The sequence below is a fragment of the Coloeus monedula genome, assembly GCF_965178545.1.
Source record: "Coloeus monedula genome assembly, chromosome: 14".
Taxonomy (NCBI): domain Eukaryota; kingdom Metazoa; phylum Chordata; class Aves; order Passeriformes; family Corvidae; genus Coloeus; species Coloeus monedula.
Window position 1 is genome coordinate 5,316,233 of NC_138794.1, and position 27,079 is coordinate 5,343,311.

The following is a 27,079-nucleotide window of genomic DNA, read 5'->3' on the forward strand; positions in this document are numbered from 1 at the left end:
AATCCCTGGCACCTTGCATTGATGCACTCCTGTACTTTGGGGGAGGCACTAGAGAGAGACCTGGGGGAAAAAAACCCTCTCCCATGCACACAGATTGGAGTAGTTCCTGGGAGATTTGTCAGATTCTTTGTGGGTTAGGCAATCATCCTGGAAGCATGATCAGTTGTAAAAATACTGAAGCTTTCTCATAGGGTTTCCAGGCTGTAATCCTAAGTGGTCTTATCCCAAAACTTCCTGCTTTGAAGCCAAAAGAAACAACTGCAGAACATCCTGTGTCAGGCCTGTCACACTCTGCAGTGTCACTGCTGCTTAGCACTGCTATGCTTTGGGGGATGATAGACACCTCCACAGCCAATTTGCTGCCTCCTTTGAAAGGACCAGGTCTCTGGTTAAACACAAGGATGCTGCTGGCTGCCTATTGGGGTAGGAGCTGAAAATGAGACCCACTGGTGAGCTCCAGCAACACAAGGACAGAAAATCAGAGTCTGAAGAAATGCCAGTCCTATGAAGAGCAAGAGACTTTTAATGGAGAAAAGACTTTATTAAGGTCCTCTGTATTATTGTAACATACCAGATTACTCTGATGCTCCAGGTCGCTGGGAGAGAGATGATTGGAATAGAGTGTCTATCAAAATGTCAGTGCTGGATCATGAGCCTGGCCCCCAGGATGCAAGGATGGCTACTGCTTCTTCTCTCCCTTCACTTTCTCTCTCTCATTGTCCATGGCAGCTGCTTGTGCCTGCAGACAATCCCAGTATTCCTGCTCCTTCATTTCCAGCAGTACCTGCTGCCTAAAAGGGGAAACAAGGGTGGTTAAAACAAAAACAGTCCCTGACATTCCCCCAGTGCTCAGACAACTCCCCCAAGGGCCCCTGGGGCTCACTACCAATTAAGTAGTTCTACTTCTTGTGTCTGAAAAACCTCGGTGATCCCCTCATGCCAATCAACACTCAAGTTTACTGTTCCTGACAGCAAGGACCTCTGCATTTCTGTTGTCTGTAGATGTCTGTAGACACAGGTCACACTGCAGTTGTATTTGCACTGCTCTGGCTTCAGCTCTCAGTTCCCAGGGAGCAAGATATCCCTGGAGGTGATGTCTGCCCGGTTTTCTGGTATAAGGCAGACAAGTGTCTCCTCTCCTCTCCAGGAGGAACAGAACTGGTGGCTGGTAGCACAGGATAGCACTTTTCTGCACTTAACTAACCAGACAACTCCACAGGATTCACCCTGGAGAGAAGGAATTAGGGAAGGCTGCCAGGTAATATGTGCTATAAGGTCACACCTGCACCCACCTGTCCCGTTTCAATTTGGAGAATTAAGGCATAGTGAAAAGAAGATGCAAAATATTGACATGGATCAAGCGCCGGGTTCCCAAGAGAATTCAAGGCAAAGGACCCCAAAAAGAGGTGTCACAGCGCCATCTAACGACGGCAGCGACGCAATGCATCATCCCCGAGGCTGCCGGGGACGTTCTCGAAACAAGGAATCTCCGACACAAACCTATGTAAACATCACACGAACCCGGGAATGCAGGGGAAGAGAGAGGTACAAAGAGATCCCAGCTCTACCTGGGAGATCAAAGGGATCAAAAGGAATATGCAAACACGTGAGGATCATATTCCCTGACAAACTATCACAAACTTTTGCACAAAAACACATTAGAACTTGCAAGCCCTCTACCTTGGAAGGACAAGCCTGCTCCAGGCATCCTTACAGCTGAAGCTGTCTAGGAAGGACAGAAGGGAGAGGAAGAGGGGTTCTGGGTGGCTGTCAGGAATCCAGCTGCCTGTACACCAACCTCACTCAGACACAAATCTGTCACAACACTCAGAACAACCCAGAAGCTCCAGGGTGAGACCTTGCATGAACTCAGCAACACCACAGTTTACAATAATGCAGGTGCACTTACCTCTCTGGCAGAAAGTGAAACCTATCACGTAAGAAAATGTTACATCTCTCAATCCACTTCAGCTCCTGCAAAGATTTGAGAGACAAATCTGGTTTCTTTGGGAAAGCCTCCTTCAGTGGGTAGGAATTGAAGTCAAAAAGGAAGATGGTGCTCTGAGCGGCTTTGCTCTGGGCCAATTCATCTTCCTGCTGCTGCTCATCTCCTAGACAGAAACAAGAAGAGTTAGCTACTGCATCAGGAGTCATCCAACAAGAACTACCAAGGACCAGTGCACAGCTGAATGCGCCCAGTGATGGTGTATCTGTGAGCACCCCAAAGTATCACCCACCTCGAAGCAGCAGGCAGCAGTTCATACTGTCCACTGTGAACACTGGCTGCCAGGGGGGTGCTACAGCATGAGAAGGTGGAGTGCAGAAGCAGTAAACAGTCTGTGATGTGTCAGTGTTCATCAGGGACACTGTGCCATCCCAGGAGAAGATCAGGACCTGAAGCACCAAAATTGACTCGTAGGTGTAAAAGAAGTGAGAAACATTTTCTGTAAAGTTCATGGGATGACATTCAGGACCTCATATCCCCAACTATGATGCTGTTTTCTTTGCCTGCCCCACAGTCATAGGGCCACAGCAGATCAAAAACAGGCCTAGCAGGGAACTTGGACTGAAAATGCTGAAGGTTGGGATTAGAAAAGGGCAACAGAATACATTAGAAATGAGCCAGATCCAGCCTTCTGCATGGCTGCTATGGTGAGTGGCTTTTAGTCCTTTCCTTCTCACACCTGAAAACTTTCTGAGGCCACTTGAAAGGTCTGGCTGGACTTGTGTTCCTCCCCAGGATGCCCTCTCATATTTGACCCTGATGCCTGAAACTTCATGGCTGAACCCTTTCACCTCCCAGTTGGACCTGTCCATGTGCACCTCAGTGGCCAGTTAGAGGACATGGGTGCAAGGGGATACTGAGTAACATCATGGAAGATAATTCCTTTGAGCATTACCAGCTACACACAGACCTGTAACAGGTGCAGGAAGTCTTCGTGCTAAAAATATTTGGAGGCTGGGAAAGGATGTGAGGGAAGAACTCTATCTGATTGCCCTTGTCTTTATCTTCTAGGCACCCAGTTACCATCCTTGCTGGAAACAAGATCCCAGCACAGCTGGACATGTGTTCCCACCCAGTTGTTAAGAGAGCTGGCAGTAATACTCACTGCACTGGGGAAGGCCAGGACAGGCACCACTGCACTGATAGTAAGATTTGGATTTTCAGGCCTGTAAAAGAGACACAGCTTTATGCTGCTATTGCATGTACCTGGCACGTACTGAGAGGCTGTGATAACGACAGTGGCAGTCTGCAGCATGCTGGGTGGCCTAAAGTCCCAACAAAGCCCCTTCCCTCTAGAGACAAAACCTGTCTCCTCCCGGGCAGGAACCCCCGAGGCCCATCCCTGTGCAAACCTGCCTAGGAACTACACTGGAGATACAAATGCCATGGAGGCATGAATCCAGAGTCTTCAGAGCAATAGCTTTCCTTCTCCTCAAACCAAGGGGATAAGTGAACCCAAAAATGATAGAAAGATGGCAAGAAATGTTTATTCTGACTTCTAGGGGGAAGTTACTCTGTTAAGGGCAGAAGAGAGAAGAAAAAATTCCCCTGGGTACCTGGCACAGATACAAATAGTTCAACGTGAGCCCTGGAGCTGTGCTAGTATTTGTGTCCTGGTGCACAGAAGAACCCGGAAACACCCTTAATTCTGGCAAACCACCGGATTTTAGCACTAGCAAAACCACACTTGCTGCTGACAGCAGCATGGCAGAGCCATCTGGGTAAGAGCAGTAGGAAGCTCTCTACTCCACAGAAGTCTGGGGCTCCCTGTTAGACCTGACCACTATAACCATGGCTGAAGTGAGGTCTGTCCAAGTCTACCTCACCTGTCTGCCAGGAGTGTGATGCTGGATTTCCCAGCCCTGGGTGCTTTCACCAAATAGAAAGAGCTGTCTGTACACAGCACTAGAAGCTGTATGATGGGACAGACAGGATCTGCACCAGGACAGACAGGATCTGTACCAGGTGTCTCATCACTGGCAGCTGCAGAACCACACAGAAAGTGGATACTGCGGATGAAACGTTCCTCTAGAATGGCAGTCACAGACAGTGGGTATCCTGAGGAAGGAAGAAAAAAGGAACTGGTAATTTATCCAAGCAAAGCTTAGTTTGGAGTGTGGCCCGCTCAGAGGGAGAACAAGCAGATGGCAGAAGAAGATTCTTCTGCCAGGAGAGTCCCTGCATCATGGCAGGATGACACCAGCACTGATGGCAGCCTGAACTGTGATGACACAACACTCTCAAAGATGACCTGAGAGTGCAGTGGCAAAGCAGTGACCATCACTGTCTCACAGCCTCGAGGAAAGACTGTGACCAGTCCTTGCTGCAGCAGTTCCAGGCCCTGCCTTGCCCTGGATGGGTTCTGAAAAGGCCAGGGCAGTCATTCTGTGCTGGCAACTTCTGGCCAAGCATCCAATGGACAACTGAATCCAAACTACTTTCAGATTTGCTTGTAGACTCACTACCAGCCCCTCATTTACACTAAGTCTGAGCCTCAAACTCCTAGGCAAAGACCTAATTTATCGACAGTGATCCCAGTATACAGTCCTAAAGGGCAAACTCACCTAGGTGTTTATCCCAGATAGTTATTGTTGCATCTTCACCTGCCAGTGCCAGGTACCTGGAGCAGGAACTGACAGCCGAGCATGCAATTGGAGCTGCACATGGCCACACAACATCAGGCATCAGATCAGAATCTAAACAGAATAGCATGAAGAGAGACAATGTGAGAAGGTGCAGAACATTCCCTCACATGGTACTAACATCCATTTTCCCCATTAAACATGCACCATTCTGCAGCCTCCTGCCAGAGTGGCTTCACTAAAAACACTGCCAGCCTGTGCAACACTGAGCCCCACAATCCAAATGCCAGCCTAACCCACAAGATATGAGTCAGCTCTCCTCCCAATTCCTCATTTCCCTGAATCATGAAGACCTGGCAGAATGATAGCCATTGGCCACAGAACACTCCCACTCCCCACAGAGTGCTCTGCTAGAAAAAGCAAAACATTCTTACCTGCTTTCCCCTTGAGAGAATGGTTAAGTAAGTACAAGCAGAAATTGTGGTTTCCATCCCAATGCACACCGATGCCAACTGGAATATCTGGTACAGAGAAGGGGATGACAAAAAGAGAAGAAGACTGGGGACAAAGAAAGGAACAATCCAGGACACCAAAAACACCATTAGAAAGCTCTCATTAGAGCTTTCATGGTTCCCCTGAGAGAAGCTCTGCTCCCACAGAAACTAAACCAGAATAACCTCTCCTCTGTCATTTTTACCTTGACTGTATGCCTTCTTTTTCATTTTTTGGGGGGGGGGGCTTGCTTGGTGTTTTTTTCAGGGGGGAGGTAGTGGGGGTTTTTTAAACTACGGAGATTCTTACCCCATGCTGATAACTGACTTATAAGTCTTAGAGCTGACAGTTTTACCAAGGCCTATGTCCTTGGAGATGGAATTTACAGAGTGGATGCAAGCCAGACCCACTGAGCTCTCACTGGAGCTCAGTGTCATGCAACAACCGTGCTTCACAGATTAACAGCTTTTTGTCCATTTGGATTACCTGGCTGTACTTCAATTTCTGGTCCCATCAGGATCCGGCTAGGCAGGAGGAAATGAAAGGTAGCATGTCTGAAAAAAGGAAGAAATACATGTAAAAGAAAGGCTTTGATAAGTAGGCAGCACTGTGACAAGCCCTGGCATGGCTCCAGCCCCCTGCCCTGAAGCCTTGGGATGAAGGAAGCAAAACTAAGACAGGGGCTTCCATCTATGAGTGCCCAGTGCCCTGTGTGGATGACTCGTGGACTGAAATCCTGGTTGGTGCTCCCACTCACCTGGGGATCTCCTCCTTGGTCACGCCCTGACCCTCCAGATACTCCCGGTAAGTGCTACAGAAGATTGCTTCGTGCAGCTCCCACTGGGAATCCTTGATTAGGTGGTTGTACCCCAAGCCAAGCATGCTGTCATCATCCACTTCCTTCAAGGCATCCAAAGGGTCTTTAAAACTAGTGCCTGGATTGGGAACACAGAGGGAAAAGGCACAGCCCTGGAGAAGCAGACACCACGAAGGTATTTGGGGCTGGCATTGTCTTGAAGCACACAGGACACGCTTTATCTTCAGTAGGACTTTCCACATCTCTAGTCCATTTTCCAGTATTTGAAGGCAGGGATTAGGGGAAGACTTCTGAGGATCCTGCTCGCCTTGCCTTTCTGTGGCATTTTCCCAGCATAAAGTCTGTCCCCTCCCCATCCTTGGCATTTTTCTATAAATCCAGGACTCAGTGATGAACTAGGGGTGCTGCTAGGATCTAGGAAGCAGCCTCCTCCCTCTCCAATGACACTGAAGCCAAGGGTGTAATGACACCCACTCTGAGATACCCTGAAGTATTTTGTGCTGGCAAAGGTGATGTGAGATAGTCTGGTAGGAATCAACTCCCACTACAGGATTACATGTAGTTAGAAAGGTCAGGAAAGGACCAGGGAGCACATTACTGAAACTTTCTGACCTGTTCTGTATTTATAGGGGCCATGATTCCTTTGCCACCTGAAACGGGATGCAGGCTGCACATACAGAATCAGTCCTGACCTGTAATGGGTTTGGGTGGCCTCACTGTCAGCAGCAGCACTGGGAGATCCAGCTCTACATCAGCTTGGATTGCAGAGACGGGAAGCTCCTGCAACAGAAAAGTGCCCACCTGAGAACTGTGTTGTGTGCTACACTGATGAGTTTCACCTGTCCATGGGAATCAAATGCTTCCTAAGATTTAGGAAAAACTCCTTTGTGTATGCAAAGATTGGCTGGCACCATCTGGGAGATACAGGGTTTAGGCTCATTCTTCAGGATAAAACACAGAAGCTCCAGGGAGGTCACTACTTTTACAGCTACATTACTAAGGATGTCTTGCCCAGACTCCTGTCTTTGTGCCATCTCTGAATTATTCCTATTGCAGCACAGGCCTGTGTGAGTCAGAGCAATGTACAGAAAATAATGGGGAAAAAAAGAAAAAAAAAAAGAAGCAGGACTAAAGGTTGAACAGTGTCTGCTGAAAGCAAGAACCAGATTTTACTTCACAGAGCCCAGGACTGGAGGAGGTCACATATATGCTTGGCTGGGAATAGAAAATTGTAACAAGGGGCCAACACCAGTGTGTGCTCACCACCATCACCACCCCACACACATTGACATTGGGCTAAACAAAAAAGGTTTGGCTTAGTAATCAGACATGTCTGAGAAGGAAGGGGCAGGAACTTGAGTAGTTTACATGGAATCAGCAAAGAGGGAATGCCTGAGTGTTTGGTTTTGGCTTGGCTAAGTTAAGTGGGGTGTTTGTCCTAAAGACAAGGCTGAGAAGCAGTTCCCTCTTAAATGTCCAGACAAGTCTTTGCTGATGGAAGAGGAAAGAGTTAGGAGGCAACTCTCCCAGGGGGTTAGTTCAAGGTGCTGGGCAGGAGGTGTCTGTGTGCTGAGAGGTGAAATCCACCAGGGTGAAAGTGAGAAAGGGGAGGGTTAAGCACTGACTCAGCACTTAAAATTCCCTGTGACAGCTCAGGGATGGTCACTGAGGCCAGTGACCATCTCTGCAGAACCATCTCCATGTAGATCCTGAGTTTTCTGGCAAAGAAACAGAGGTAACAGTGGTTCGTGCACACAGGCAGAGGCTCTGCCCTGCTCAGGTGGGTGAGGCCGTGACCCCACCAGGCTCCTCTTGCATGTAATCTAAAACACAAACCCTGCTTCAGGGCCAGACTCCCAAACAGAGGCATCCTGCCTGATCCCCACTCCTCTTCACCTTCCCCCAGTAACATAAGGGAAAAGCCCTGTGGGAATACCCTTACACAGGGCCCCCTCAGATGGAGCAATACTGCTCAGAAATGAGCTGCCAGTTTCAGGGAAGGGCAGCAGGAACACTAACCCTGGGACCAGGGAAATCTCTTTGGAAAGCCTGTCTTGGGAGAGTAAACATGTCCCAGTAGCACAGAGGCCTTATGAAACGTGGGATGGGTGGCTGCAGCAGCTGCAGAGACACACACACACCATCCCCTTGGGCCAATAGGAGTGTTCAGGCTGTGTCTTGCTGTCACTGTCTGCAGCAGCAAGGCTTGGGGGAAGACCTGTGGGCAAAAAGGTGTAAGAGAAAATAGCACAGAGGGAGATGGAACTGTTTTGTACCTCAGATAAGCAGCTTGACCTCCTCTCACTGCAACTCAGCCCTTCTGCAGCTCCTGAGTTTTTTTCCATCTCTCTCAGCCAGGAATCCTTAGGCAATTGGTAGATCTCCAGCCAAGCTTTTGTGCTGTCTGCATTGGGAAAGCATGTTAAGCAATTGGAAATGAGGAGAAAAGGTCTTTCAGGCAAGCAGCCTCTGTTATCTTATATTCTTATAAAAAGATCTGTGCATTTTTTGAAATGTAAAGTCTCTGTGAACTCCATGCAGCCCACCTCTTCTCCCACTTAATGCTTGACATGCTTGACTGAGACAGATAGCTCAGCTCAACTCCTCAAGGTCCCACATCCAACAAAGAAACTCCATGAAGCTACTAAGTCAAGAATCTGACTTGTAGCCTCTAAGTAGTAGACTAGAAAGTAGAAATGGAGACATGGTCTCACATTAGTTCTCTGTGGATGCTACATGTCTCATTCTCAGCATGTGTCCAGGCAGATTCCACCAAACATGGGACCAGAAATCCTGCCTGCCATGGATTCAGCTGCCATGATAACAGAAGAATGTTGTAGCAAGGAGTTTCTTGTAGTGTTTTTAGAGGTCTCTGTGTTCTCTGGCCTATGTTTGCAGAGAAAATTCTTCAGGTCTACATCTTTCCAGTGTAAAAGTGAGCCATAGCAAGCCAGAGGAAGAACTGAGTTTGGTACTTCTGGAGGGAGGGTAACCTGCTTTCACTGAGTCTCCTGGGAGCTGGGGACTGCACTGAGCAGCTCCAAACAGCTTACTTTTGGGATCAGTCTGATCCACACCAAGGAGGGGACACGGAGGGGCACGGGCAGCTCTCTAAGCTGGAGGAGGAACTGGGAGAGTTATAACACGGTCCCTGGGTACCCACACCACTTGCAGTATTTTAAAAACATTGCTGCTGCCCCTCTGTTAGACCACAAGAGTCTCCAAACACAGCACGTTCCTGCACTTGCCTTGCAGCAGGATTCCTGCATAATCACCTCCTCGGGACAGCACCTCCTCCACACAAGTGTTTCGCTGGCTGATATCCTCCTGCCAAGGAAAAACAGGCTGGCATCAAAGCAAGATCACTGATTCAGAGAGCTCCATGGCCTTACACGGTTCTCCACAGGCTGAAGGCCAGGCAGATTGTTGGAAGACCAAGAATAAATATTGGGCAGCAGTCTTGGAGTGCTGCTGCCTATGAATAAATTTCTGAGGGCAATTAGTACTCCTCATGATTGATTACTTCCCAGCCTGTGCCCAGAGTCTACGGAGTTAGCTCAGTACTTACCACTTCATTCAGGATTTTAACGAGCAGGAAGCTTTGCTTGTGAAAGCAGAAGAGCCAGACAAGCCCTGAAATAGAAATACAGAAGTATCAGGAGGAGGGAGAGAAAAGTGAATGAATGTTAGCCGCACTCTTGGGAGATGGATGTTACAACATGTGCAGGAGAGTGAACAGGGCTACATTATTTCCTGGGCCCAAGGAACAATATCTCACTGTTTCCAGCACTAAACCTATGCTGGCTTCCTTATGCCAGCACCAGTAAAGATTTGATTGTGTACAGAGATGGATAAGCCAGTCTGAAAAGTGTTTCCACCAGAACTGATGAGTTTCAGATGAACCAAAAAACTATTACAGGTGCAGGACCAGGTCACAGGCAGGGGGTCATACCGAGCCTTTTAGTTCTTTCCGTCCAGCCCAAGATGTTCCTAAATTTTACTGTGCTTGATCCTCAGCTCTGCACCTGCCTCTGCTGCTCCAGAGAGGCCACCAAACCCACACCTTCTGCTAATCACCCCGTCACCCTACAATCTGTTAGCTGTCTAACGCCCTCTTTAAAGGGCTTTCTAGGAAACCTGTCAGCCACCCTAATGTTCCTCCTGATCCAGCAGTCTTCTGTAGTGCAGCTGCCAATTCAGCTCCAGAGCACAGTTATCCCCAGCCAGGCAAGGAAATCCACATCACACTAACCCATTTCATCCACAGCAAGCAGGACATGGCACTCGTTCCCCAAATCCAAGGCATGGATGGCACAGATCTCTGTCTTGGCTGCATCCCAAGCACAGACATCCTTGAAGTCACACGTGTTGAAGGCAGCCAGACCCTCGGACAGACCAACGAAGACATATTTTCCAGACACTGCAAGGCAATTGGCTCTTTCAGTTACCTACCAAGAAACAGAAAAGGTGAGTGTACACGACTGCCTTCTCAGTGGAGGATACCTCAGCCATACTAATGATATATTCCTGGCCTTTTCACCAGAAAATGCTGATTTCTTCTACAAGGGAAAAACTTGGATACATTCTTTCCCCAGAAAAGCAGGGGAGGGTCTCTCATCTCTGTCACAGAGATTGGCCTGTGGTAGGAAAGAGGAAGTTTTCTCCCACCTTTCCCCTTCCCACAAACAGAAGGGGCTTTAAAGGCCAAGAACTCAGGAGCACTCAGCCCTTCCATTCTAGAGCAGAGATGTGATGGGATGCTGAACTCCCCCAGGCAATCACAGAACACCAGCAGACACCAGTGTATCCTCCTGGACACCCCCACATAATCATGGGGAAGGCAGTACTGTCATTCTGCTCACGGTGCTGGAGTATTCACCATAACACAGAGCTGAGCTTGCCCACTTGTGTGCTACCGACTAATTACCTTCTCCTCAGCAAACAAGGGTGGAGCCAGCCTGGGAAGCACAAGGTGAATTTAGTGTTTAATACCTGCTTCTCTCTTTCCAGAGAGGTGTGATAGTCGAGTGGGAAGCAGAACCTGTCAGACAAGCTTAGAAGCTGCAGGCTTTTAAAGAGAACCAGTGAGACTGTGGTGGATTCTGAGGAAGGTCATGAACAGAAGAGTGACAAACTCTGCTGTGGTGGTTAATGCTATCTCTGCTGTGAGAGGCTCTGTACCTGGAATTCAGCTGTAGGGAAGCACTTCTTGGGCTGAACCTTTCGTTTTTGTGCTTCTCGGAGCGTCTCCCTTCTTTCAATGATTTCCATAGCACTCTCAAAAACCTGCATCACCAGTTTGTTGATCATCCTGAAGGGCTGCGGCAATGCATCACGCTCTCGATCAGGATCCAGCAGGAAGAAATCTTCCTCATCCTTTGGCCAGTCCTTTTCAGATGGTGGGGGAATCCCCAGGGGATACTTCCATGTATTCACAGCCATGGTTCTCTCCTTCCAGATGCAAAATGCACCACGGATGCAGGAATCACCCTGGATGCAGAAGAAGGAAGGGGATACCTTCAATACCTTCTTTCATGAGGTAATGGGGGAAAAGATGATTAATGATGTCTAAGGGGGGTTCCTTTCAGTGTTGATAGCCAGAGCAGCCCTGTTCTATACAGCTCATTTCTCCTTATCTCAGCTCTGTTACCCGGGGGTTTTGTCCTGCTCTGGCAATCTCAGCCACACAGGGATCTGCAGGCTGCCCACAGGGAAAGGGAGACTAAAAACTTTGTCACGAGCTCGTGTAAGAATTATGACAAAGCATTCAGAAACAGTAGCTTGTTCTTCGTTAACGGACTTATTCGGCCTGGGTAAAATCCCAACAATTAACTTGGAAAGCAGGTGTTCCCCCTGGAAGTTTTATACCTCATTTCCAAGACACCGGCTGGTTTTGAGCTTCACCTATGCGGCGGGGCCGTGCTCACGCGGACCCACCCCCACCGCCGTCACTCCTCACAGCGGCCTGGCCTCGGAGCGGGGCCGGGGCTCGAGGGGCCGGGCCGGGCTCCTCCGGCTTTCCCGGCAGGATCCGCCGCAGGTGCGGCCGGCGGCTCCCGGGCGGGGGAACCCTTTAGGGGTGACACAGCAGCCGCTCCGTTGTTGACGGTTGCCGTGGTAACGGCGCCTCGGTGCCGCAGCCCGGCCGGGGAACGTAGCGCGCAGCGGAGCGTTCCGCGGCGGGGCGGGGCCCGAGCGCGGCGGGGCGGAGCGGCCGCGGCCCCCGCGCTGCTCCCGCCGTGCCGCCGAGCCATGGAGGGCTTCGTGGACTTCACCAACCGCTGCCAGGGCCGCGACCAGCTCTTCCGGTGAGTGTGGGGGAAGGCGTCCCTCTCGGGACCCCCCAGCACCGACCCAGGGCCCGTCAGCGGCCCCGCGCCCATCCCCGTCCCGCCGGGCCGCGGCCCCGTCCCCTCACACAGCCCGGCCCTGGCGCGGCGCGGGCCAGGGGCACCTTCTGCTCCAAAGGCGGCTGTCAGAGGACGGTGCCAGGCTCGTGGTGCCCAGCGACAGGACGAGGAGCAATGGCCATAAAATAAAACGCAAGAAGTTTCACCTCAGCGTGAGGAAGAGCTTCTTTCCATTGCGGGTGGCAGAGCCCTGGGGTCTCCCTCTCTGGAGACATTCCAAACCCCCCTGGGCGCCTTCCTGTGTCACCCGCTGCCGGTGACCCTGCCTTGACAGTGGGGTTGGACTGGGGTCTCTTCCAGCCCTGACAATTCTGTGATTCTGTGAAATAAACCTGTCCTGCTGCTGCCATCCCGTGATTGTCTGTGTCTCACCTGTGTCCCCCTCTCGTTTTTTCCCTTCCAGAGCCACTCAGTACACATGCATGTTACTTAGCTATTTAATAGAGAATAAAACCGGTAAAAAGAAGCTGGTAATGAAACTCAAGCAGTTGGAATCTAGCATGAGCTCTGGCCGGAAAAGTAAGTACCTGATGTCTAGAGGGATAAGACCTTCTTCACTTGTTCCTTCCAGTAAAACAGCTCCTGGCCTTGTGTTTTCTGCAGTTAACCTACCTTAAGCCACAAAACCTCTTTTAGTATATTTACAAAATTGTTGATAGACCTTATCCCTGCCATGGCTTGCCAGGCTAGGTAGGGCCAGATAGATTTTTTTTACTTCCTCAGCCTCCTCTCCAGTTAGGCAATCGGAATTACTGCTGGAATGATGAGAGGAATAAGTTAACAGTCAGCTGTTGTTGTAGAGGCCAAGCTGTCATCTCTGTTCAAGAATAGAGCGGGGTTACAAGGCAAAGCTGGCTCACTGTGTGCTCATTAGTCCTTCCAGCTGATGGGTTGAGACCAGCCAGCATTAAAAGATCATCATCCAATAAAATCACTTTGGAAGGACCATCCTTCAATATGGCTTTTATATCCTACTTAACATATTAATTTTCTTTAGCATTTATACCCCACTAAATCACATACCCTTCCATGCTTCTCGCACAGCCTGGCCATTTGCATCACTCCATTCTGTGTCACGGTTGCATGCACGATGGTTACGCTGTTGCTACGTTTGTAATCCCTTGTTTTCAGCTTGATCTTCCACCCACTTCTCAATTGCTCAATCCTGGAACTGCAACAATATGAGACAAATATTCTAATCTATGGTATTGCCATGGATTTGTTTATTATTCCATTAGCTCCAGAGTATGGTAATTTCTAGTAGGGAAGGCAATTGGTTTGTCAGCATAGCCATAATTCTCGTGCTTCTGCTAAACAAATCACTCACAGACATCAGGCCTAAATTCAGGGCTCTTGTAGTTCCACCAGGCTTGGCTGCTGCCAACATTTGCCACTGTGACAGGGCAGCAGGGTGTAAAAAGTGTTTTGAATAATATTGTATTAACATTCAGGGAACAAAACCCAAATTGTGCAGCGGGTGAAATCAGGTTTGCCTGATTGTTGTAGCTTGAAATGGAATATGCTGTTCCACACAGTTTGCAGGGAGCTACAAGTCCCTCTGACAGATTCATGTTTGAGGAGGGATTTTGGTCTCTGTGCTCAGCACGTGAATCACCAGCTTTCACAGACACTTAGGAAAGCTGTAGCTCATGATTGCAATAGGATTAATGCAGTAACATCTTCTGTCCACAGAGTGAGGTAAAATCCAGCGAGGTGTACAGCTGAAATTAGAGGCTCTGTTTGTGTTCTTTATTTGTTGGCACTGACTCCTGCAGAGCTGAGGGTGATACTGGTCCAGAGGGCACCCAGGTGCAAGAACAGAGTGGCAGGAGAGGCTGCAAGTCCTGGCTATTAACAAAACACGTGTGTAGGTCCTGGGCTGGTGATGTTTACACAGAACTGAGATGTTTACACCCCTTTCCTCACTAATTCCAGCAAATGCTTAAGCACAGAAATGCCCAAAGCCATCTAAGTTTTGTAAAAGTACATGCAGACAGTGGCAGGCCGGCTTCTTCGTGAGGCCAGGCCGTGCTAACCTTTGTGGGGTTTCTTGCAGTGCTCAGACTGGGCAACGTGGTGCACGCCTTGGTGGCAGCGAGGAGAACTGCAGAGCTGCCCGAGGTGGTTCCTCGCTTCTGCCTCACAGCCTCGCACCTGAGCCGGGCCCTGTACTTCGTGTGCGACGCGGTGCTGTGGCTCAGGAGCGTCGGGCTCCAGCCGGACATCGACAAACCCAAGTGGCAGAACTGGGCTACCAAGTGCTACTACTGCTCACTCCTGATGAATCTGGCCAGGGACTGGTATGAGATCTCCTGGAGGCTGGAACAAGCTGCACTGGAAGAACAGACCAAGGAGAATTTCTTCTGGCAGAAGCACAGCAAGGAACTAAACGGTGTGAAAAGTGATGGTGTGCACGGTTTTCTCTGCCAGCTCTTTCAGATACTGAAAAGGAATCCTCCTTTGCTGCTGGACTTGATGAAGAACCTCTGTGATCTTTCAGGCCCTTTGGATACGCTGGGAATCTACAAAACCAACCCAGGAATGATTGGTTTCTGTGGCCTCCTCTCCTCCCTGGTGGGGATCCTCACACTAGCAATCCCACATCTGAAGCTGAAACAGTGACATAAAAGGAGCTGCATAGTATGAGGCTGCAGCTTTGATCTTCTGATAGATTTTTATCTTCATATGGCACTTTTGAATGAACGTGTCTTACAATAACCTCAAGATTAATTTTCTCCTCTGAATAAGTGAATTCTGCCCTTTTTCCTTCCTTGTGCCTCTGCAGATGAATTTGGTGCCATGACACACTCCCTGATGGAGTGGAGAGAGGAAAAGGCCAAGTAATATTTCACAAACAGAAAGAAGACTTGGAACTTGGCTGCTAGATAAGAAAATATTCATTTATTTTAATACAGCGTTGTGAAATAGCTGCATAGGCAACTGCAATAGGTATATGATTCATGACTAATCATGTTTACACTGGAAAGCTTCAGTTCACTAACCCAAGGTCCCAACAGTCAGATTGTCTGGAGTGGGCTAAGGCAGGTTAGAATGGCCTGAAGTCAGGGATGAGCATTCTGATGGGTTTGGGTTGGTGGATCCTGTGTCCTGCAGGCACTGTCTGAGTGCACCTGGAGATGATGTCTGTGGTGTGCACTGGTGGTGCTGGAGCTGTACTCTAGTGAGTGCCAACTCCTGTCCCACGAAATCTGCACTTTCTTTGTTTCCTTTGATACTGTGAGCCAAGGACTGTCGGCCAGTGACTCTGACTGCTCCAGCCAGCCACAGCTGAGAGCTTTGGTGCAGGAAAGCACATTAACTCCCAAACCCCTGTAACTGCAAGCACAACAATTTTCCATTAATCATATTGTGATAAGGACCTTGTTTTTCTCTTTTAATTTAACATTAAAAATTCCAGTATAACGAGGACTTTGAAACCTGCTGTTAAGGAGAGAAGCCTGGCTCAGAGCTCTCTGAGTCAGAAAAACTGCAAGGACGTGTTTCTAGTTGTGCAAGCTCCAGGAGGGAAGAGAATGGAGCTGGTCATGTTAACATCAGAATTCCCTGGGAGAAGAAAAGCTTTTTACTGGATTTGGGCATTCATGGTTTTGATTTTCCTATCTGGTGCTCCCTATCCTCCCTGCTCATGACCACAAGATTGGTTGTGTGTTCTCTCGCTGGCTGAATGGGTTCAACCACTTGAAAACGCTTCATGTTTGCCCTGCAACTGCATTATTGTTCATCACTGACCTCACTGGCAGTGATGGCTGGCAGTGTAACTGGGTTAAAACAGAAATGCTGTGTCCAGCTGTCTAGCATGGCATGCAGTTTTTGTTGCTCCTGACTTTGCAGAGTACCAGTCTGACACCATCTGAGACAAAATTGCACATTATATAGGGGATAAATTTAACTTTTTTCTTTATCAGAGTTAGGCCTGTGTGTTCTGCTGCTTCCTGGTGTAAGAACTCCTTGTTTAATCTGTCAAGGAGATGTGAACAGACTATAGTAACCTGGACCAACGTGTTCTCTTATTATTTCTGATGCTGTCTAAAAACAGAAAATTAAAAGGTGTGGGTCTCCTTTATTAAAAAGCAAAGGATATGGAATTAAGTAGGCAGGAGAGGCGGTGCTCCAGTGTACCTGAAGTTGTTGTGGTTGGGCTTGGAATTACTTCCAGTTTGAATATGAAGTGATAGCCTGCCAGTGAAGTGTTTAAAAAGTAAGAGGTTGCTGGGCAGCATAATTGTGTTTGAAGACCAGATGTGGCCTTCAGCAGCTCTTCTTTTTTATATGGAAATGAGTAGCATTAAAAGTAGAGCATACTGGCAGTTCAGGCCGAAACGGAGCATTGTGTGTGGGATAGGTTATATTCTAGGCTTCCTCTCCTTTATAACAATGGAATTTTTTTGTTTTATTCTCCATTTGTCTTTCATCTCCTGGCAATGTGAACCCATCCCTCCCTTGGTCAGATTTGATCATTATCCCAGTGTGTAGCAACCCCTGGAAGAAAGGAAGAGGAGTCTTGATGATCTGACCGTGGAGGTTTGACCACCTTTTGTCTACAGAATTCCATCTTATTGCAAAAAATGTGTTCTCAATCCCACTCAGAGGAGCTCTCAGATGCAAAATATTTCACAGAATACTTTCACTGGTTTGCAAACTGCTTTCTCTTGCTGTCTTACACTTTGCAGGGAATCCCATACAGGGATGTAGCCCAATCTCCACCTCCCTGTGCCCTGCATGCAAACGCTGTGCAAAGCCCTGAGCCAGGCTTCGATGTCTCTGGGTAGGGCCTGCTGTGGATTAGCATGTACAGCCTTAATGTGGGAGATGGGGGGTGAGTTTTCAGCCTGTCTCAGCCCTACCTGTCCCATTCTCCATGATGCAGGCTAGAACATACAGGAGTACCTCTGGTAATGGATGTTAAGCACTTAATGTTTGCCTTCTGCTCCTCAGCTGGAGGCTGGTGATTTAAGGTACCTTAATGTAATGCAACTGAAGCCATAGGATCAGGATCATATGGAGAAAATCCTTTTAGTGCCTTGTTTTGTATCTGTTTCTAATACAGCAATTGGAGTAAGAACAAGGTGTTTGAAAATGAGCAATAAACTGTGGTGAGTGTGGCACTGTGTCTGTGTATAACTTAGAAGGTGGTGTAAAGATGCTGAAGGAGGGAGGATTCCTCCCATCTCTGAATTTTATGAAGGATGATACTGTTAAAGAGGCATTGCCTGTGGTTGGGTGCTGGAGCTTCCCTTTTGCAGTAGCCAGCTCGCAGACAGATTCATCCAGCTAGTTTAGAGTCACCATTTCAGCTGCAAAAAACATTAAGAAATACATGAGTATCAGGTAAAACTGCATGTTATGAACAGCCTTTCATTTGGATGGTCATGGTTTAATGACAAATTCCAGTTCAGGGAGGGAACAAAGGGTAACATCTCCAGCAGAGGTGGCAAGGGATGGAGCCAGGATAACCATTAGACTGAGCTCACTGTTAGCTCCTACCCCCTGCAGTGAGAGTCTTGCAAACTTGGAAGCTCCAAAATGTCAGCTCCTGAACAAAGTATAAAGCATGGCATTCAGGAATGCTTTAGCAAGAGTTTCCTTCTGGATCAGTGGCCTCATACACATTTTGTAATGGAAACAGTAGGAGAGTGGTCATCTTCTGCTTACAGACAAGGCCTTCCCAACATTATCACTGTGCTTGGCATGACATTTCAAGGAATGTGTGAGCCATTGGGGATTCCCAGGTGAGCAGTCAAAGGTTAAAAACCAACATCTCCAGGGAGATACCAAATGAACCAGTTCTGTAGAGGAAGTGTGACTGGGGGAGGGTGTGAGTAGTCTTCAAGTGTCTAAAAGCTCTTCTGCCAAGAGCGAGGCAATAAATCAGTCGCTAAAGCCAGGAGGTAATACTTTTATATTGCCACAAAGAATTAAATCACACTTCTTTTGAACTGCAAGTAAAATAAAAATCTAAATAGATTGCCCAGGAGGGCAGTCCTTATAAAGAAACTGGGCAGACATCTGTCAGCAGTGCTTATGGGGCTGCTGATCCTGCATGGAAATGAATCAGATCCTTCTCTAGCCCCCTCACAGACCGAAGTGAGAAGGTGCCTTGCAGGGCTTTGGGGATCTGGCTCATCCCCTCGCCATGGTATATGAATGAGTACAGAGCAGACTGCAGAGACAGGGGTGTGGAACTGCTTCCCTGCACCCTGCAGATCCTGTGAGCTCTAAACATTGCCTGCAGGAGCACAGGAAGTGTTTGTGGTGTGAGCTGGAGTGGTGGGGCAGGGAGGCCGTGGTACCTTTGCCCTGCAGAGCCGGGGCTGGCACAGCCTTTGCCCCAGAGGAAGGGGAGGGGATGAGCACAGGCGTTAGTAGGGCAAAGGCTGTGTTGGCTCCTGACTCCAGCCAAGGCAGAGAGGAGGTTGCTGTGCCCTCTGCACTTTTAGCCAGGCCAGCAGGGCTGGAAAACATCTCAGTGCCAAGAGAGCAAACCTTTAAGCAGGCTGGTGCCCTTTGTCCCTCTGTCTCAAGGGCAGTGACTGACCCCAGCACCCAGCTGGAGGCAGCCCAGCACGTTCATGTGCCTCTGTACCCAGCCAGCAAGGCAGGCACAGCCCTGGGCTGGCAGTGAACTCTGCACTCTTTGGGAAGGAAAGGGGGTATTTTTCTGCCATCTGTGGCTTTCCCAAGCCTCCCACCCCCAAGTACAAGTAGTGCAGCCACAAGCTGAGAGCCACAGAGGTGTGTTGGGTGCTCACCTCCATGTCCTGCACAGGAGTGCTGGGCAGCTGTGGGCATCATGAGCCACATGCCAAGGGACTCCCTGCCTCTTGCCAGCTGGTCCAGGACACACAGCAGCCCTGGACCACTCATCTGCACTGATCTCCCTGATTATTGCCTTGTCCTCTGGCATTTGTCCCCTTTCCACCACATTGTCCTCATCAGTGTGGCTCATCCATAGTCAATAACCAAGACCTGGCCTGGCCCCTCACAGGTGGTGTGGTTTTTTTTCAGTCAGTACCACAAATGAATTTGTTAATGATGGTGTGAGTCCTCAGTGTGCCTCCTGTGCAGTGAGGCCATGGAAGAGCAGCGTTTTAGTGAGAGCATCGCTGGCAGGTCAAGGAGGGCAGTTGTTCCTCTACAAAGCATTTGTGAGTCCACATTTGGGGAACCGTGTCCTGTTTTGGTCCCACCATCACAGGAGAGATCTTGACTAGAGTCCAGCAGAGGATCATTGAGAGATAAGGCATTGAGGGGCATGGAACACATGCTGCACCAGCACCAGCTGGGGCACAAATTCTGCTCAGAGGTGCACAGAGCAAGGACAGGAGATGTCAGACACAAATTGCAACAAAGAAAATTCCAGCTGGACATAAGGAAAAAATAGTTAAACCATTAGTATGGTTAGCACAGGAACTGGGCCCCAGAGAGAAGAGAATCTTCTCCCTGGAAGTTTTTACTGGACAAGAACCTCGAGCAGCCTGATCTGGCTTTGAGAGTAGCCCTGCTTTGAGCAAGAGTTGAATGAGGTGATCTCCAGAGATCACTTCCAAACTGATTTTCTTCTCCCTGTACCCCAAATGCCTAAAGCTTTCCTAATGTAGTGTCTGCCCTGACCCTCAGCTAAAGTCTCCTCACCAAAAGCCTCATGAATTTTCTTAGAAATTACAAACCTGCCCAAACCAGATTGTTTCAAGCAGAATATGTCTCCCCACGTCTGCCTTCTACTCCCTGTGCTTAGTAAACTCTCCTGGGAAGAAACCATGTTCTTGGTCTGTGTTAGGTTTCCCGACAGGATCGTATCCTGGTCCATCATGAGGCATAACAGGGCTTACAGAAATACAGGAAGGTTTTCATCTCTTAGGAAACCCTGCCTGACTCTTCCCCTTCTCCCTGTCTGCTCAAGATCTGTTGCTTTTGAGGTGGTGAGGTCCAAGGGCAGCTTCTTCTGATCTTCTGTGGAAGGAGTGGTGTTAAACCCCGGAGCATTTCAGCCAGGCTGCAGCTTCTGGACTCTGCAGGGAAGGCAACAAAGGGGATTTTCTGCCATCATCTGTTCCCAATTACGGCGGTTTCAGGGAGCTCCTTGGCCCCTTTCCACCGCAATCCGTCAGCTCCCGAGCCCACGCAACCGGGAGGTGGGGCCTCGTGGTGGTGGTAGTGGCCAGAGCCCAGTGCATCACCCTCACAGGACCCGGGTGAAGGGACGGCGCAGACACTGCTCTCTGCTCCTGCTCTGTTGGGGACAGGCTGGCCCTTGGTGAGTAGCCTGTGCCCACTGGGTGCTCCGGGTCAGCTTCCGTGGGACCAGGGAGTGAGAACAGGGATCACCCATTCTCTCTAGATTTCCAGAATTTCATCTGCTGCTAAGAAAACGGGGTCTGTGCTGGGGCTGGGAGCTGGAGCTGTTTTCACAGGGATGACTGTTGGCATTAGAAGCAGATGTGTGTGAGGGGGATGCTGACCTCAGCTGGACATCTCAAAACATCCCTACCCACTGCTCTTCTATCTGCTCCTGTGCTGCCTTCTTACCCCTTCTCAGCCAGAGTCTATTCTCATGCACATCTGTTAGCATCCTGGTTGCTCTGAGTTTGCTTTGCCAGCATCTTTTATCCTGCCCATACCATAATATCTCTAAACTAGATGCCTCTCAACTAATTTTGTTGTATCTTTGGGTGTTAAGGCACACGAGCAGGGCAGGGCTGCGTGCAGGGTTTGGTTTTACAGTTTAACTGGTAAAAAGTCAAGCGTTGGGCAATGCCGCCTCCATTGCACCCATGGGAGGTGTGTGTCAGCCCAGCTGCTGTGCTTGGGGGGTGCAGGAATGAGGGGGGAGCCCAAGCCCAGCCCTGCCTTCAGGCAGAGTCTGCGGCTCCCAACTTTGCTTTGCAGGTGGATGCGCCACGATGACAGTGAAGAAGACTCAGGCTCTGCAGGATGGAAGTGCCAAGGTGGGTGCAGGGAAAGGGAGAGAGAGGAGGGCAGAGATGTGCCAAGGGGGCCAGGTAGTGTGTATTGACTCTGCTGGATGAATGCCAGCCACATCTCACGCCATGCCACATGTGCCTGTGTTATTTTTATACGGATCTGTACCTGCAGTAGTATAGAGCATCATCAAAGGGAAAGGATAAACCTTTTTACTTGCTTGAAATTAAATAGTTCCGATTCAAAAAAGTTAACCTTGAGCTGATGCAAGGACTAACTGATAACTGCCAACTGTGCCTGTCCTTCATCCGTGCCCCATTTAGTCCCCAAATCTCCAGAAGTCATGGAGGTTTCCACCAGGGTGGGAAGCCAGAGGGAGCACCCAAGTAGCTGTTCTTGGACAATTGGAGGAGTGGGGACTGTCTCCCTTGGGACATGCCTGCAGTGTCCCTGCTCCCTCAGTGGCAGCAGCGAGCCTGCTCGTCCTTACACAACATACCTGGGAGACCCTCAGTGGGGCTTGAGAAATGGCCTCCTCCTCCTCCTCCTCCTGTGCAAGCCGAAGTCCTCTGGTCACTGCAACTCTCCAAGAGCAACTGGTGTGTGGGCAATGAGGCACTCTTCAGGGAAGGGCTCTTGGCTCACCCATGCCCATCTGCCCTTGCAGGAGAACGTGCTGCAGAGGGTCCTGCAGCTGCCCGTGGTGAGCTCGACCTGCGAGACCCTGCAGAGGAAGTACAGCAGCACCAAGGAGTCCCACCCGCTGATGGCCTCGGTGTGTGAGGTGTACGAGCGTGGCGTGCAGGGTGCCGGTGCCCTGGCCATGTGGGGCATGGAGCCCGTGGTGCGCCGGCTGGAGCCGCAGTGTGAGTCCACGTGCTGGGGGGGATGTGGCAGGGGGCCCCACCAGAGCCTCCCCTGGTGGGACAGTGCTGGCACAAGCACGTGCCTGGCACAGCCCAGGCGCATTTCTTACCATGCGTTTGCCCAAGGCAGTCACTGTGGCCAACAACCTGGCTTGCCGGGGCTTGGACCACCTAGAGGAGAAGATCCCTGCCCTCCAGTACCCTGTTGACAAGGTAAGTCACGGGCAGGACAATCTGGGACCCCCCAGCCCCTCTGAAGAGCCCACAGCATATCTCCTCTAGTCTTGTTGTCTTGTTTCTGGATGGTGAGGGGCTGCTGGCTGGGAAACACAGCAGCATCTCCAAGAGAGGGCTCCTCCAAGGGCTGCTGCAGCCTAAAGGACAGCTTGGGCTCCCAAATATAAGTCGACAATGCCCTGTGTCCCGTCCCTGCCAGATACCCCCAGCCCAGGTTGGAGAGAGGTGTTATGTCGCTCTTGGAGCTGTTTGCTGGCATGGACATGGATGGGGTCCCTGCAGTCCCTCTGGCTGTCCCATGCCACCCCAAGCACACCAGTGGGGCTGTTCTCCACCTCTGTGCCCACAGCTTGCATCTGAACTGAAGGACACCATCTCCTGCCCCCTCCAAAGCGCCAAAAGCACCATTGGCAGCTCCGTGGATAAGATCATAGAGCTGGCAGCGGAGGGCTATGAGGCCACCAAGAACACTGTGGAAACAACAGCCAAGTACACGAGGAAGAACTCGGTGACCCAGATGGCAGCTGCAGGGGTCGACACAGCCCTGGGAGGGCTGGAGAAGCTGATGGAATACCTGCTGCCAGAGGAGGATGAAGAAGCAGGTAGTCCTGATGCCCAAATCCCCTCTGAGGGAGTTTGGTGGCAACTGGCTGGGTGGCTCCTCAGTTGTGGGGTGCACAGGGCAGGAGGCAGCCCCTGGGTTTTGGCATAAGGCTACCTAGGAGGATTGTCCCACCAGGATGTAACCCTCCCACCATTCTTCTGCCTGTACTCTTCTGCCTTTAGAGAAGAAGCCCAAAAAGAAACATCTGTCAACATCAAAGGTATCCCAGCAGCAGCCCAGCACTCCTAGCACTCCCAACACTCCCAGTGCTCCGAGGGCTCCCAGTGCACCCAGCACAACCAGCACTCCCAGCACTCCCAGTGCTCCCAGTGCTCCCAGCACCCTGGGCCGGATCAGCGCTTTGGTCAGCACCATGTCCCACCGTGCTTACCAGCAAACCACCCAAAGCCTCCAGCGTGCCAAAACCAAAGGGCAGGAGCTGGCCTCCTGGATCCCCATCCTGGTGAGTGCCAGGACCCACCTGCTGGGTTCCCGCTCCCCCACATCCTCTTTGGAGCTGGTTCTGCTTTCAGACAAGACACTTCAAGCTCCTTGGAGCAAATTGAGCAGGGTACATTTCCCCTGCTCAGCAGGACAAGCTGGGGCTGGCAGTTCCTGCGTGATGTTCACACGTAACCATGTACCACATTAGTGGGACAAGTTATTTTTAGCAGGCTCCCAGTGTGTAATTGTTGATTTATGGCCTTGCCATAACATCTTTCCTAAAGCAAAAAGCCCCTGCAGAGACCCAGAGGGGATGGGGAGAAGGAGGTGCCTCTCCTACCCCATGCTGCAGTGGGAATATCTTCCCTGGCCTGTGCCAAAATCCCAGAGCTTCCATCTGCCCTCAGGGTTTCTCCCCAGATGCACAAATGAACTCCCTGCTCCCTGCACACCCCTGTGAAATCCTCAGGCTGAGCAGGATGGAGTGGATGGGACCAGCCAGCTCCCTCTGAGCCCTGGCTTTTTGCTCCCCTTGCAGGGTAGCCTGGCCAAGCCGAGTGCCCCCCCAGCCCCACAGACCCGCAGTGATGGGCAGGGCAGCACGGGCTGGCTGAGCCAGCACCAGAGCAAGGCACCAGAGCAGAAGCAGGAGAAGGCAGGGAAGAAAGACACCAAGCACACCAAGGTATGGAGAAAAGCAGAGCAATGAGCTGGGGATGCTCCAAAGCATCCTTCTACCCATGCAGCATGCAAGCATGGAGGCTGTTCCCCCACACCTTTGGGGACCAGGCCCCCACCCCTGCTCAACCCTGAACTGCAGCTTGGAGGAGGCAAGAAGGGGTTGGCAGTGGGGCAGCCCCAGCTGTCCCCTTCCCTGATTCCCCAAAGCTGGGGGGCTGTGGGCAGCCTCTGTGCCAGGCAAAGTCACCCCAGCTTGTATGTTCAAAATTCCTTTGGAGCTGTGGGATGTCAGCACCAAACTCCCTACTGAGCCTCTGAACACCTCTGAAAATCCCCCTGCCATGGTCCCAGCTGTGAGGGGTGGTGTGAGCCAGTGGGGCTGGGAACAGTCTCCAGCCTCGGCTCCGCTGGGACCTGGGGACGGGAAGCGGCAGGTTGGGGTCAGCGCCCTTTGCCTCTGCCTGCAGCGGAAGCACAGCCCCGAGCAGAGGGTCCCCCGGGGCCTGGAGTGGGGGGAGCAGGAGGGGACAGGGAGAGACCCTGCTGCAAAGAGCTGTGGTGGCTTTTGCAGAGCAGCAAGCTGAAATCTCTCAGGATTAGTGCTGCAAAGGGGATAGGGAACCCAGGGCCACCCCTGCTCTGCCTGGAGGGGCTGGTGGGGCAGAGGCCACGGTCAGGAGCTGAGCTGGTTTCTCTGGGCAGGCAGAGCAGGACCCTGGGCTGGTGGGCAGCATGGCTCACAACCTGCAAACAGCCTGCGCCTCTGGCATCTCCAGCGTGAAGAAGGTCCCAGCCGTGGCCTGGGATGCGGCAGAGGGCTTGATCCTCTTCACCCCCCGCAGGCTGTCCAGGGCCATGGAGACAGTGGATGCTCTCGGGGGCACCCTCGTCAGTGCCCCGAAGCATCTGCTGGGCACCCTGTACAGCTACGTGCCGGTGAGTTTGTCCCCAGCCAGGCCCTGTCCATCTCCAGCAAACCCCATTTTGCTTAATCTCCTCCCATGAGCACCCCATAACTCCAGGCAATGTCAGGGGGTACCAGACTGGGGGATGGGGTGCCTTGAAGACCCCTCAGCCCCACCCTCCTCCTGAGCATCCCCCAAGCCATGACAGTGAGGCCTCCAGTAGAACAAACAGGTCAGACTGTGGTGGCACATTCACAGTTCATGCCCAAGCCAAGGTGTGACCACACTCCTGGGAAGGTGAAAGTTCACACTGAGATCCAATCCCCTCTCCTTTACCTCAGCCTGTTGTTCCCCTGGGACCATTTCCCCACCACAGCTGCTCAAGGGCTGCAAGCCACCCACTCCCCTCCACCCTGGGGGCAAATTGGCTTATTCCAATTTAAGGGGGGGCTGTGTGGCACAGGTGGAGCAGGGCTGGCAGGTGGGTACAGCCTGGCCGGGTGCTTACCCCATCTCTCAGCTCCGCAGACAGTCAGTGAAGGAAGAAGAAGCATCCAGGGGCAGCAAGACCGACACGGAGAAGAAAGAGAAGAAGGAGGAGGAGGAGACCAAGCCTGCTGCCCCCTCCACTGAGGAGAAATCCCAGCTAAGGAGTGACTGGCGGCAGTACCGCGGCCATCACCCCCTGTCCTTCCTGGGGCTCGAGGACCCCCTCTTCCTGCGGCACAACTACTACCGCAGCCCTGCCTTCGATCCCGACTACCCCTTCCCGCGGAAATCCGCCTTCTCCCCCTACAACAGGCGGGTGAGCGAGGGCTCCTACCGCTTCAGCCCCGAGTCCATGTACAGCCGGGCCTACTACGGCAACTTCTACAGTCCTGTCTTCAAGAAGGACTGAGCCGGGGAGGGGGACAAGCACATCCCAGCTCCTCTCAAATCCCCTCAGCACGCTTTGCCTGGGCCCTTGCCAGCTGCCCACACACACCCCTGTTCCAGGACAGGAGCTTGAAGTGGTAGACAGGCCATGGGATAGCTTATTGTGGAGTGCATCAAGGCCAGGATGGGGGAATAAAGGCAACCAAAAGCTCTGCTGCTGGAAGGAGAAGGTGGGGGAAGGTGGGACTAGAAAGGTGAAGGAGATGTGGAAAGAGCCATGAGACCAGAAGAAAGGGACCAGCCAGGGCTGGCACGAGGCTACCTTGGAGCCTGCTCAGCAGACAGAGTGAACTTAGATGGGCTACACATTGAGAACAGCAGTGAGAGAGAGCAGGGAGGATGGCAAAGCTGTGAAACATCACCATAGCAAGCCTGTTTCTCCATCCTTCCTCCCTCCATCCCTCCTTGCAGGGCCCATCCCTGGCCACAGATTTCTCCTCCATGGAGGGGCTGAAGATCCCCACCAACCAGCAGGATTCATGAGTGGGAAAGCCCTGGGACCTCCCTCCCAGCTGGTGGGGTCAGGAAAAAGGCTGGTGAGAACAGGTGGAGCTCCTGGAGCCCCTCTCCCACAGGATCACCTGGCTTCCCACACCACCTTGTTGTATCTGCTGCAATAATAAACCTGCAATAATAAACCACACGCCGCTCACCCCATATGCTCGGCTGCTTTATGGGAGTGAGACACCCAACCAAGGCAACAGAGTGGGGTGAGACCCCCAACTCAGGGCCAGGGGAGCGGGTGTGGGAAACATCCCGTTACATTCCCTGTGGGTAGCTGCCACAGGAATAGTGGGTGCTCATGCCCAGCACGGTACGTGTCTCTTCCCATGCCCCAAGTACAAATTCACAGCTCCAAGGAGCCGGGGCTTCCTGCCAAAGACAATTTATTGCATTTCCAGAAGAACACAGCAGAGAAATCAGTGTCCATTCAGCACGCACAAACCCTCTTCCAACACACTGCTTTCCCAGGGCTCAAAGGGAAGGGATTGGGAGAGGCAGGGAAAAACCTCCCAGCAGGAGAAGGGTTCATCAAGGAGCCCAGCGACCCCTTTCCCCACCTCCTTTCCTCCCCGGGGACTGGCAGCCCTACAGAAGGAGTGGCTTGGGAAGGCGCGTGGTGCGATCCCCATCCTGGGAACGAGCCCCGCGCCTGGCTT

At 51.2% G+C, this 27,079-nt stretch overlaps 3 protein-coding genes across 4 annotated transcripts; 2 read left to right on the forward strand and 1 right to left on the reverse strand.

Annotated features, from left to right (window-relative positions):
- Positions 1-603: 603 nt before the first annotated feature.
- WDR93 (WD repeat domain 93) lies at positions 604-13,413 on the reverse strand. Its single transcript, XM_082290921.1, has 16 exons — positions 13,330-13,413; positions 11,078-11,386; positions 10,149-10,344; positions 9,465-9,529; positions 9,145-9,223; positions 8,173-8,300; positions 6,589-6,676; positions 5,837-6,014; positions 5,566-5,633; positions 5,022-5,108; positions 4,570-4,701; positions 3,832-4,063; positions 3,111-3,171; positions 2,238-2,394; positions 1,910-2,111; positions 604-791 (listed from the first exon to the last, which is right to left on the reverse strand). The coding sequence occupies exons 1-16, from the start codon at positions 13,363-13,365 to the stop codon at positions 680-682; spliced, it is 2,130 nt and encodes a 709-aa protein (XP_082147047.1). The 5' UTR covers positions 13,366-13,413; the 3' UTR covers positions 604-679.
- Positions 12,088-17,429, forward strand: PEX11A (peroxisomal biogenesis factor 11 alpha). The gene is made up of 3 exons (XM_082290924.1): positions 12,088-12,204; positions 12,710-12,825; positions 14,363-17,429. Exons 1-3 carry the CDS (start codon positions 12,149-12,151, stop codon positions 14,926-14,928), a joined length of 738 nt encoding a protein of 245 aa, XP_082147050.1. The 5' UTR covers positions 12,088-12,148; the 3' UTR covers positions 14,929-17,429.
- Positions 15,147-26,552, forward strand: PLIN1 (perilipin 1). Of its 2 annotated transcripts, none has more exons than XM_082290923.1 (10): positions 15,147-15,255; positions 20,228-21,272; positions 21,914-22,112; positions 22,243-22,325; positions 22,699-22,951; positions 23,136-23,416; positions 23,936-24,082; positions 24,781-25,014; positions 25,504-25,788; positions 26,331-26,552. In XM_082290923.1, the coding sequence occupies exons 2-10, from the start codon at positions 21,228-21,230 to the stop codon at positions 26,400-26,402; spliced, it is 1,599 nt and encodes a 532-aa protein (XP_082147049.1). In that variant the 5' UTR covers positions 15,147-15,255; positions 20,228-21,227; the 3' UTR covers positions 26,403-26,552. The 2 variants fall into 2 exon arrangements, with proteins under 2 accessions (XP_082147049.1, XP_082147048.1); XM_082290922.1 differs by having other exon boundaries at positions 20,228-20,581; positions 21,214-21,272; positions 25,504-26,552.
- The last annotated feature ends 527 nt before the right edge of the window (positions 26,553-27,079 follow it).

Excerpts from the sequence above, each read along its gene's own strand:
- PEX11A (XM_082290924.1), top strand. The coding sequence starts at position 12,149 with ATGGAGGGCTTCGTGGACTTCACCAACCGCTGCCAGGGCCGCGACCAG. Across the intron at positions 12,205-12,709 it reads GGCCGCGACCAGCTCTTCCG|AGCCACTCAGTACACATGCA; the intron begins GTGAGTGTGGGG and ends TTTCCCTTCCAG. Across the intron at positions 12,826-14,362 it reads CATGAGCTCTGGCCGGAAAA|TGCTCAGACTGGGCAACGTG; the intron begins GTAAGTACCTGA and ends GGTTTCTTGCAG.
- WDR93 (XM_082290921.1), bottom strand. The coding sequence starts at position 13,365 with ATGCAAATGGCCAGGCTGTGCGAGAAGCATGGAAGG. Across the intron at positions 11,387-13,329 it reads TGTGCGAGAAGCATGGAAGG|GGTGATTCCTGCATCCGTGG; the intron begins GTATGTGATTTA and ends TTCTGCATCCAG. Across the intron at positions 8,301-9,144 it reads TGCAGGAATCCTGCTGCAAG|ACAGCACAAAAGCTTGGCTG; the intron begins GCAAGTGCAGGA and ends TTCCCAATGCAG.
- PLIN1 (XM_082290922.1), top strand. The coding sequence starts at position 21,228 with ATGACAGTGAAGAAGACTCAGGCTCTGCAGGATGGAAGTGCCAAG. Across the intron at positions 23,417-23,935 it reads CCTCCTGGATCCCCATCCTG|GGTAGCCTGGCCAAGCCGAG; the intron begins GTGAGTGCCAGG and ends CTCCCCTTGCAG. Across the intron at positions 24,083-24,780 it reads AAGACACCAAGCACACCAAG|GCAGAGCAGGACCCTGGGCT; the intron begins GTATGGAGAAAA and ends TTCTCTGGGCAG.